The sequence below is a fragment of the Tasmannia lanceolata genome, unplaced genomic scaffold (genome assembly GCF_043159265.1).
Source record: "Tasmannia lanceolata isolate RefF3 unplaced genomic scaffold, GAP_Taslan_0.1 ptg000023l, whole genome shotgun sequence".
In the NCBI taxonomy this organism is placed as follows: Eukaryota; Viridiplantae; Streptophyta; class Magnoliopsida; order Canellales; family Winteraceae; genus Tasmannia; species Tasmannia lanceolata.
Genome location: NW_027518700.1, coordinates 10,290,859 through 10,302,725, shown reverse-complemented (window position 1 = coordinate 10,302,725; position 11,867 = coordinate 10,290,859). Strand labels below are relative to the sequence as shown.

At 40.0% G+C, this 11,867-nt stretch overlaps 1 protein-coding gene and 1 pseudogene across 1 annotated transcript; both read left to right on the top strand.

The window, feature by feature from the left end:
• Positions 1-3,284: 3,284 nt before the first annotated feature.
• Positions 3,285-5,645, top strand: LOC143856558 (AAA-ATPase At3g50940-like). Its single transcript, XM_077366810.1, has 2 exons — positions 3,285-4,245; positions 4,631-5,645. The coding sequence occupies exons 1-2, from the start codon at positions 3,433-3,435 to the stop codon at positions 5,288-5,290; spliced, it is 1,473 nt and encodes a 490-aa protein (XP_077222925.1). The 5' UTR covers positions 3,285-3,432; the 3' UTR covers positions 5,291-5,645.
• A 3,460-nt stretch (positions 5,646-9,105) lies between these two features.
• LOC143855756 (AAA-ATPase At3g50940 pseudogene) lies at positions 9,106-11,381 on the top strand (annotated as a pseudogene).
• Positions 11,382-11,867: the final 486 nt, after the last annotated feature.

Below are 11,867 nucleotides of genomic sequence, written 5' to 3'. Positions count from 1 at the left end.
CCTCACGCAGCACTCGATTTTCCAGCACTCTGCCCAATACACGCTTTGCCGCAGGACCTTTCATACGGCAAAGCGTGTATTGGGCAGAAGAAAGTTTTCATGTGAGCCACAAAAAACTATACTTGTGTGTGTCCAAACTCCAGGCCAAGTACAAAACGACAAACAGCATTTTATGCAAAAGGATATGAGAACCATGGTTTTAAATTTCGACCTAAATCCAAAATTTCGGCCGGAATTTCGGTTCAAAATTTCGAGAAAATGGCATTTTTAAAAAAAATAAATAAATGTTACAAAATTTCGGAATTTCAGTCCCAAATTTCGAAGCTTAATACCAAATTTCTGACCAAAATTTCAGATTTTGATGGGGTCCGAAATAGGACCCAAAACCGAAATTTAAAACCTTGATGAGAACTTGGGATTCACCTTTTGGGGGCGTTTCTCTTCGGATCCTACATGTAGTAGGGCTAGCAATGGGGCGGGGCGGGGCCGAATGTTGCATTCCCCGTCCCCGTCCCGCTTATGGGATGGCGGGGAATCCCCGTCGCCGCCTCACACTAAAAATCCTCACCTCAAAAGCTTTTTAACTCCCATGAAAAAGAAAAAGAAAAGCCGTGTTTGTGCACTTATCAAAATTTTGTAGTGCCACTATTACTAGCCTAAAAAAAATATTTACTCTTAACAAAAAAAATACTAAAACATTACATAAGAGGATATTAATAATGGCTTGCATATTAAAACGGGTCGGGCCAGGCCCATCCCCATCCTGTCCCCGTGTCGGGGAATCCCCGCCCAGTGCAGGACGGGGCGGATCCCCGTTTTCACGGGTGAAATTGCCAGCCCTAACCTGTAGTCCTCTTTCTTGTATCAGTTGAGTTGAGGTTTTATTGGCTGGTATTAATAGTTAGCAACAAGGTTTTAAATTTTGACCAAAATCCGAAATTTCTAACTCGAATTTCGGATTTTAGTCAACACCCAAACGTTCTGAAATTGAAATAATCGAAACCTAACAAAAGTTTACTTGAAATTTCGGTCGAAATTATTTTTTCAATTTCGGTCAAAATTTCAATATAATATTATTTTTTTATTTCTTTACATAATTTCAGGCAGGAGAAAAATCTGACAATTCGTTAGCTTCTACCGAATTTCGGCCGAAATTTCTAGATTAAAATTTTGGTTTCGGTGAAGACTGAAATTATAGCCGAAACCGAAATTTAAAACCTTGGTTAGAGGGATGGGCCTACTTGAAGTGAGGATGGGGGTTGGAATATCACTGCCCAACAAGTTTTAAGTCCATTTTTGCACATAAGAATGGGAATAAAACTCCTTTGACTCCCCATTTTACGTCAAATGAAACACAGCACTACTACTATTGCTTGTTTACCATTTACCATATTAAGTGCATCCAAACGGAGCCTAACTGTTTCTCTAGTCGGACTCCAAAAAGAATATGCCACTCTTCTGACTCCAAAACGGATTTATCCCTCTAGTCGGACTCCAAAAAGGATCTGCTGACGTAAGCACAACAACGTCAGAGGCTTGGAGCCCAAGGCACCTAATGGTAGTGCTAAAAAGGCAGTGTGCGCACTTTAGCAGCGCACAGAACTTTTACCAGAAATAGATACCTAAATTACAAATCTACCCTAGCCTAAATACGGAAAAATAACATCCATTTAGTTGCAATTTCGTCATTTAATATCTCCCACTTACTCCCACAGGACTTTTACCAGAAATATATATCTAAATTCCAGCTCTACCCTAGCTCAAATAAACAAAACGAACAACATTTACTAGTAAGGGTGCAACTCGGGTCGGGTTGCCTCAATCCGACCGACCCAAGCCCTTTTTTCCTACCCGAACCTAGGGGTGTGCACTATTCGGTTTTAACCGAACGAACCGACCGAACCGAATTATATTTCGGTTTCGGTTTCGGTTTCGGTTATTTTTATTTCGGTTTCGGTTGTTTTTATTTCGGTTTCGGTTTCGGTTAATAAATCTTGTATTTTTCGGTTATCGGTTTCGGTTTCGGTTTAAACAACAAATTATTCGGTTAGACCGAAAAACCGAATTGCATTAGTTCAGTTGTACAAAAATTATTTCGGTTCTGCAGTCCAATAATGCTCTTGCATAAAATAATGCTCTTACATGTTACACCTAACACCCCATTTTTTAATCTTACATACCATTTTATATATATTTTATATATTCTTTGTCTTCTTTGTCAACTAAGACCTGACATCTAACATAGAGAGGATAGAGACAAGAGAATTTGAAATTCAATTTATCCACTATAATAGTATAATAAGCGGGAAGGGTTTTTCTTTTAGTGGTGACAGCTGCTGCGAAGTGGCACTCCTCTCTCCACACACGCAAATCCCTATTCCTACACAACTCTTCATGTATATTACAAAAACCTTTATTCCCTCTCTATCTACACGACTCTTCATCCCCAAAAATCAGCCATTCCATGTACTTTTATCGTCATTTTTACCTTTATTTCTACAAAACTCTTCATCCTAATTACCAAAGCCTTCCCTAAAAATCAGCCACAATCCCTTTAAATCATCGATTTTTTCTTCCAATCCCAGGCGTCACTTTTCCTATTTTCTTTTCATCCTTTAAATCAACAACGATCGGATTTTCTTCTCTTCCAGCCAAGAATCATCATCTCCGGCGAGGTTGCCGGAATCCGGCTCGTCTTGTAATAAATACTTCAACTTGTTTTCTCATTCTCAACAGTCTACAGAAACAAATTCGGTTTTAACCGAACTAACCGATTAACCGAATTACAAATTCGGTTTCGGTTAGGTTCAGTTAAATATAATTTTAGGTTTCGGTTTCGGTTAACGATTTAAGCTAATATTTCGGTTATTAATTTTGGGGTTATTCGGTTCGGTTAAAACCGAATGAACACCCCTACCCGAACCCAGCCCGAGCCGATTTCCAACCCGAAGAGGTTCAATCCGACCCGACCTAACTTGCATTCAACCCGACCCAACCGGAGCCAACCCGGGTTTTAAAGCTTACAAAAAAATATTCATAAAAAATGTCGGGTTTCACTCGTGTCGGTTTGTCCAAACCCTCAACCAGAACTCAACCTGGGTTGGGAAAACTCGACCCAAACCCGAACTTGACCCATCCAGACTTTTTTTCGGGTTGGACCCGAGCCAAGTTGCACCCCTAAGTCATTTAGTGGCAATTTCGTCATTTAATATCTCCTACTTCCACATTACTTTTACCATAAATATATACCTAAATTCCAACTCTACGCTAGCCCAAATAAATTCCAACACTACCCTAGCCCATAAAAAGAACAATTTAGTGGCAATTTCGTCATCTAATATCACCTCCTTACTCGTACAAGTCAACCCCCATTTCCCCACTTAAAAACCCCATTTTCTCATCTCTCAGAGAAAACAAAGAGAAGAGAAAAACATGGAGTTCTTAGACTGGAAATCAATAGGCTCTCTACTTGCAACCTTGATGTTCCTCAGAACAGCAATTCGAGACTTTCTCCCCCCAGAAATACACCAAATACTAACACGCTTCTATTTGAAACTCTTTGCCTCAGTCCAATCCAACATCTCCATAATCATAGAAGAATTCGATTCTTCTTACAACAACGAGCTCTTTGATTCTGTCCAAACCTACTTAACTTCGCAGTGCTTCTCTTCAGCCAAAATCCTCAGACTCTCCAAACCCCAGAACTGCAAAAACCTCACCTTCACCATGGACACTAACCAAAAGGTAGAAGACACCTTTGATGGCTTTAAACTCAAATGGTCTCTCCGAACCATCGAGAAAAAACCCAACACTGTTGGTTACGGGTTCATCCGAGGTCAAGAATCCCGTCATTTCCAACTCACATTCCACAAAAAATACAAAGATAAAGTCCATTCACTCTATATCCCTCATGTTATAGAAGAAGCGGACAAGATAAAGTTCAAGAACAGACAGCAGAGGCTCTACACAAACCGCTCCGCAGATGATAATGGGCGTTTTTGGTCTTCGGTGCCTTTTTCGCACCCTTCGACTTTCGATACGGTGGCCATTGATCCTGTTTTGAAAGAAGAGATTAAGGGTGATTTGGTGAAATTCGTGAATCGGAGGGAGTTTTATAGCAGAGTTGGGAGGGCTTGGAAAAGGGGTTATCTTCTTTATGGCCCACCTGGTACTGGAAAGACTAGCTTGATTGCTGCCATTGCGAATTTCCTCGAATTCGATATCTACGATCTGGAATTAACCGCGGTAACCCGAAACAATCCATTACTCTAAGCGAATTTCCTCGAATTTGAAATTTATGACCTTGAATTAACTGTGGTAATGCTAAACCATCCATTACGCAGTTGGTGTTGATGTTAAGGGCACTCGTTAAGGAGCATTGGCAACATAATTTTACACATGTTTTGAGAAAGAAGTCTCCAAACATTTGTAAAGGTCAGAATTTGGTTACCAATGCTCCTTAGCGGCACTTGTTTGCAAAACCATTTAATCATTTATACTTCAACACTCTTTGCGGCCCTTCTTTTTTAGGGTTGCCAGAATACATGGCACATGTAGCCCCTCTTTTGGTTTGGATGTTTGTGTGGATTTGGTTACAATTGATGTTATTGAATCTTTTATGCTTGAACAGGTAACAAACAATTCTCAGCTCAGGAAGCTTCTGATCGCGACTTCGAGCAAGTCTGTGATTGTGGTAGAAGACGTAGACTGCACGCTGGATCTCTCTGATAGAAAGAAGCAGCTGACGAGGAAGAAGAAAGAAAGGGAAGGGGAAGGGGAAGAGAGCGGCGAGAAGAAGGAGAACGAGATTAAAAACAACGGTGCTTCGCCATTTAGCACTGTTAGTCTTTCTGGGGTGCTTAATTTCGTGGATGGGTTGTGGTCTTCTTGTGGTGGAGAGAGGGTGATGATTTTCACGACCAATCACATAGAGAAGCTCGACCCGGCATTGCTTAGACCTGGACGGATGGACAAGCACATCAATCTTTCATACTGTGAATTCAAGGCGTTCAAGGTACTAATGAAGAACTATCTCTACATAGAAGAACACAAACTTGAAGAGGAGGTGGAGGGGTTTTTGCCTTTGGTGAAGATCACTCCGGCTGATGTGGCTGAGGTTTTTATGAGCTGTAATGATGACGTCGATGTTGGGATGAAAAACTTGGTGGAAGAGCTGAAGAAACGACTGGCTTCTGCTTCCGAATCCAAGAAGGAAATTGAAGAAACAGAAAGAAAGACCCAAGATGAGAAATTGAAAGATGAGGCCAAAGAAGAAGTACAAAGTAGTTAGTTGATCATAACTTGGAGTTCTCTTCCAATTTACCACTCGGCAGGCAACAGCTCAATTCGCTGCTAGTGCATATAGGTTTGTTTATTTAGGTGATGTTCAAAGATAGGATTTATATAGGAACTTCCTTTGGCTGATATCTTAGCCAAATTAGGAGCTTCTTGCGAATCATTTTATATGGGGTAATCCTTACCTCCTAAGTGCACCTGTGATCCTTTACTATTTAATAAAATTGTTATCTTCATCAAAAAAAAGATATTTATAATTTAGGCACTTCGTTTTCAGCACATAAGACGATTCTCTCTTGTTTTCTGTTCTCTTTATTACTATGAAAATGATATTATGACATTCAGCTCCATTGTCTTCATCATTATTTCTTCGTAATTTTTTTGGCCTGAGGATTGATGGCAGATTTCTAGTTCAGTTAGAGGGCTTACTTTTGCACTTCTAGGACCTCTGGTCAATTATTTAGGATTCTTTCAGCTGGGCTTCTCATTCTCTCTCTTTCTGAGTAGACAAAATGGATGCAAAGAGGGGACTGAAAATCGCTCAAAACCGACTCAAGTTCGCCGAATGCATTGTTTCCCACGTTTTGTTTTTTATTCTCTGCACTGAAAAAAGTGCAAAAGCAATGCGAGAGACTTGATAAACCCCATCTAGAGACTTGACAACCCTGTTTAGAGACTTGAGAACCCCTGTTTAGAGGGTTGATAACCCCTGTTAACAGACTTGGCAACCCGTATTAGGACTTGATAAGCCCTATTTACATACTTGAGAAGCCTTTTTTAGGACTCAAGAACCCTTGTTTAGAGACTTGAGAACCCCCGTTCAGAGACTTGAGAACCCTATCTTACTGGAGACTTGAGTACCCCTGTTTAAAGACTCGATAACCCCTTTTGAGGACTTGACAAGTCTAACCAGGGGTTATCAAGTCTAAAAGGGGATTAACGAGTCTAACCAGTGGTTATCAAGTCTAAACATGCTTAACATCTCTAAACTAACACATGGATTATCAATTCTAACCAGGGTTGATCAAGTCTAAACGGGGCTTATCAACTCTAAACAGGGGTTATCAAGTCTAAAAGGTGATTGAGAACTCAAACTTAAACAGGGTTATCAAGTCTCACTAAGGGATATCAAGTTCTGACTTGGGATATTGTGTCTCGCAAGGGGTTATCAACTGGTTAGCAGGTCTAAACATGGTTATCAAATCTCACCCGGGGATATCAAGTTCTCACCATGGTTATTGTGTCTCACAAGGGGTTATCGAATCTAAACATGGTTTATCAACTGGTTATCAAGTCTAAAGAGGGGTTAACAAGTCTAACCAGTGGTTATCAAGTCTAAACAAGGTTAAAAACTATATTCTAAACAGCTTAATAACTCTAACCAGGGTTATCAAGTCTAAGTAGAGGGGTTATCAAGTCTAAGCAGAGGGGTTATCAAGTCTAGCCATGGTGATCGTTGGAAAAAAACCGCCAATCACCGGAAAAACCAATGGAGCACCAAAATTAGCAAATTTGTAGGAAGAACCCACATACCTTTTTCACGCATTTTCCAAGCATTCTTCCTAGTAGAGTGGAACATCTATTCTTGCTTGTAGAATGGATGTTGAAAAACGACGAGAACTTGAGAAGGCAGAAAAGTAAAATGGGAAAAGTAAAAGGGCAACTATATCCTCCGCCTTCTTGGATAATATCCCCCCCATCCCCCCCCCCCCCCCCTCCCGTCTAGTAGGGGTGGACATGGTTCGGTTCGGTTCTGGGTTATACCCATAATTTGGAACAAGAACACAAACAATTGCAATCGGTTCCCAGAATTTGGAACAAGTACCAAACCACTTATCTCTGCAACCGAACCAAACCAGAACCGAACTTGATCGGTTCGGTTCGGTTCTGGGTTTACCCAACCTTTATTTTATAAAAATTTTCCCATTTATTGGATGAATTAATGGAATGCATGGCTCAATTATCATACTATAGAAATGAAGATGAAGAAAAAAACAATATATATAGAGAGAGAGTACCGGAGATTGGAGAGGACGAGAATAGAGAGGACTTCGAGTGAGAGTGGAGAGTGGAGACGGCGAGAGTCACAACTCGCAAGGCAAGAGTCGGGAAAACTAGGGTTTCTACTTTCTAGCGTCAAGTTTAAAAGGCAACCAAAAACATTAAGATTAAAAGTTAAAAGGCAAAGAAAAACGTTAAAGAGGGGTGAATTTATCCTCAAGCAGTAGGAAACCAGTCTCACAGAACTGTTATGGGGGGGGGGGGGGGGGTGGGTGGGTGGGGGGGGGGGGGGATGTCATCACTCTCGGTACTCGGTTCTAGAATCACAAACCCACAACCGAACCAATTGCAATCTGTTCCTAAACAACTGAACCAGAACCAAACCACTTAAATTTGGAAAGAACCGAACCGAACCAAAGTGGCCAGTTCGGTTCGGTTCCCCGGGTTGGACCCGAACCATGTCCACCCCTACAGTCTACAACCAATACAACTACTCCAAACCGGTCTCTCTTTCTCTCTCCAACATGAACCGTTGGTGGGCCCAACAATTAATTTGTTGAAATCTTTGAACAAGGTAGGCCCCACCTATATTTTTCAAAAAGAAGTGTACGGCCCACACCATAGGATGATCCAAACCGTCGATTTGATGGGCAACAAAGTAAATAGGTTGTGCCCAAAATATCATTTCCATAGGCTGATGTGCAGTTGCTCTTTAGATCGGAGGGCTAGTGTCTAGTATCATCTTATGGAAATGATATTTTGGAGCGCAACCTATTTACGTTTTGGCCCATCAAATGGACGGTTTGGATCATCCTATGGCGTGGGCCGTACACCTTTTGAAAAATATAGGTGGGGAATTTGCCACAGTGGCATTTCTGTCTTTTTTTAGTTACTTTTTCTGTATCCAACTCGAACTTAGGTGTGTCAATGGATCCAGATGGTCCGATGGATCGTCCGAATCCGAACGTTAATGAACGGGATCTAAACATATGAATAGGATCCATGGGCATATTTCGGATCATCAAATCTGGGATCCGAAAAATTTTGGATTGTGTATGGACACGCCACAGATGCCCATTGGATAGTCACGATCCGAAATGGTTTACAAAAATACCCTCCAAATTTTGTTAATGCTAACCGTTCTATGAAGGGTATTTTGGTCAAAATCTCTCTTATCACTTAATGAATCGGATGGGAATACGATTTCACTCATTTCAGTCGTTTCATTTCATACTTTCACGAAGGAAAAGAGAGAGGGGTTTTGTTCTTTATGCATCATATTCTCTGAGAATAGTTATACATTATATTTGTATATGGAATTTTGATTAGTTTTATTGTTTACATGCATTATTATACACATAGATTAAACATAGATAAATTTTTAATTTAGTTGAAGAAAATGCATTGAGACACACTAATACTGGACTGCCATTCTCTCTCTTTTTAAAAAAATTAATTGTTTACTTAGCTTAGTGGGACATAATAAGACATTCCAATGGACGGTCCGAATTAAAATGGATCGTGATCAAGACGTGGAAAGTAGGATCCGAAGAACAATCTGACTCCGACCCGACTGATAAGGAATTTGAATGGATCGTGACTGTGACATAGGTGGATCCGACCCGAAGTGGATCCGTTGACACCCCTACTCGAACTGATAAGCTTTTAGAAACGTATCCCCACAATTGGAATGTTTTTTTCACAAAAAAAGGCAACAATTTAGTGGCACTTTCGTCGTTTAATATGTCGTACTTTCACTATAAAAACACCCCGTTTTTCATCTCTCAAAGAAAACAAACAGAGTAAAACATGGAGTTCTTAGACTGGAAATCCATGGGCTCTCTACTTGCAACCTTTATGTTCATCCGAACTGCAATTCGAAACTTTCTTCCCCCCAGAAATACACCACATACTAAAACGCTTCTTTCTAAACCTCTTTACCTCAGTTCAATCCAATATCTCCATAATCATAGAAGAATTTGATTCTTCTTACAACAACAAGCTCTTTGATTCTATCCAAACTTACTTAAGCTCCCAATGCTTCTCTTCAGTCAAACTCCTCAGACTCTCCAAACCCAAAAACTCCAAAAACCTCACTTTCACCATGGACACTAACCAAAAGGTAGAAGACACTTTTCATGGCTTCAAACTCAAGTGGTCTCTCCAAACCCAAAAAACCGATAATTATAGTTATATCCCATATCTCAAGAATCCCGTCATTTCAAACTCACATTCCACAAAAAGTACAAAGACAGTCCATTCTCTCTATCTCCCTTATGTTATTGAAGAAGCTGATAAGATTAAGTTCAAGAATAGAGAGAGGAGGCTTTATACTAACCGTTCTTGGGAAGATCATGGCCGTTTATGGTCTTGGGCACCCTTTGAGCATCCCTCGAGTTTTGATACGGTGGCCATTGATCCTGTTTTGAAAGAAGAGATTAAGGGTGATTTGGTGAAATTCGTGAATAGGAAGGAGTTTTATAGCAGAGTTGGGAGGGCTTGGAAAAGGGGTTATCTTCTTTATGGCCCACCTGGTACTGGAAAGACTAGCTTGATTGCTGCCATTGCGAATTTCCTCGAATTCAATATCTACGATCTGGAATTAACCGCGGTAATTTGAAACAACCAATTATTTTCAATATTGTAGAACCCAATTCGATCATTTTTGGCATGATTTCAAGATTTCTTCCCTTGTTAAATCTCGTTTAAGGCAGTTTGTTCTGCTTTGTAAATGGTGTCTTTCAATCTTTAGATGTTTGTTCAAATCTTAGTTATTTGCTTTCGGAATATTTTTGGGCTCTCATTGATGTTTTTTCTCTCAGTAATGTATGCATTACAAATTTACAACATAGAACCCTTAATTCAGACCATCAAATGTCACTTTTATAATGGATGCATTGTGGTTGATTATCCACTAGTAACTAATAATCAATTTTATCAGCCAAACTGTGATTCTATTCCACAAAGATAAAGGTTAATTTCTTAATGTTAGTTTCCAAAAATGATTCTGATTCTTTAAAATCAAATCAGAATCAGAATCCAAAGCAGAATCAAGAATCAAAATCAGAATCAAGAACTATGATTAGAATAGTTGCAAAACGCGCTCTTAAGTTATTAGAGTTGGTGTTATTTAATAATTGTTACTTGTTGTCCCTCCTTTTTTTTTTTGGTTGGCCACACTTGGCACATGTGCCCTCTCTTGTATTGGCTGAACATATAGATATTTTTAATTTGAAGGATTTGTTATGTTTTAAATTTAAGACTTGTGGTGAGACAATAGCTCTAATACCATGTGAAACAAAAAATTTCTTCAAAAGCATAAGCTGTTAGAGTTGGTGTTATTTAATCATTTATACTTCAACAGGTAACAAACAATTCTCATCTATGTAATCATTTATACTTGAACAGGTGACAAACAATTCTCAGCTCAGGAAGCTTCTGATCGCAACTTCGAGAAAGTCAGTGATTGTGGTAGAAGATGTAGACTGCACGCTGTATCTCTCTGATAGAAAGAAGCGACTGTCAAGGAAGAAGAAGGAAAGGGAAGGGGAAGAGAACGAGGAGAAGGAAGAGAGTACTGACAAAGGGGCTTCGAGTTTTAGCACTGTTAGTCTTTCAGGGGTACTTAATTTTGTGGATGGTTTGTGGTCTTCTTGTGGGGGAGAGAGGGTGATGATTTTCACGACCAATCATATAGAGAAGCTCGACCCAGTATTGCTTAGACCTGGACGTATCGACAAGCACATCAATCTTTCGTACTGTGAATTCAAGGCGTTCAAGGTACTAATGAAGAACTATCTCTACATAGAAGAACACAATCTTGAAGAGGAGGTGGGCTTTTGCCATTGGTGAAGATCACTCCGGCTGATGTGGCAGAGGTTTTTATGAGCTGTAATGATGACGTGGATCTTGGGATGAAAAACTTGGTGGAAGAGCTGAAGAAACGACTGGCCTCTGCCGCCGAATCCAAGAAGGAAAATGAAGAAACAGAAAGAAAGACCCAACATGAGAAATTGAAAAAGGAGGCCAAAGAAGAAGTACAAAATAGTTACTACAAGAAAAGTGACATTCACAGACAGTCATGACCGTCGGTGTATATGCCAATGAATGTTGGTGTAACTTACACTGACACGTTTAGTGAACGTCACTGATGCTACCATGCCTAAAGGTATTTACCGACGTTTCTTGTAAACTGTCGGTGCTATCGTTTATACCGGCGTTTATGAACGTCATTAAAAATCCAAAAAAAACGTTGGTGTTTAGTATAATCACCGACATTTTAACTATACCATTGGTGTATGTAAATTACACCGACGGTCAGGACCGTCATCCGTCATTAAAAGATCCACATGGCCTTTGGATACGTGTATTTACCAACGTTTTGTGAACGTCGGTAACTACACCAATGTTCAAGACCATTGGTGCATAGCTCATTTAGCGACGTTTTGTGAGCGTCGGTCCTAACCGTCGGTAGTATGATTGTTAGAATCACCGACGGTCCTAACCGTCGGTAAATACAGATATAATTTTTTTTTAAAACCCCTTTATTCTGAATGAGTCCATCGTATTGG

Coding starts and splice junctions, on each gene's coding strand:
- LOC143856558 (XM_077366810.1), top strand. CDS start 3,433: ATGGAGTTCTTAGACTGGAAATCAATAGGCTCTCTACTTGCAACCTTG. Junction 4,246..4,630: donor ACGATCTGGAATTAACCGCG/GTAACCCGAAAC, acceptor ATGCTTGAACAG/GTAACAAACAATTCTCAGCT.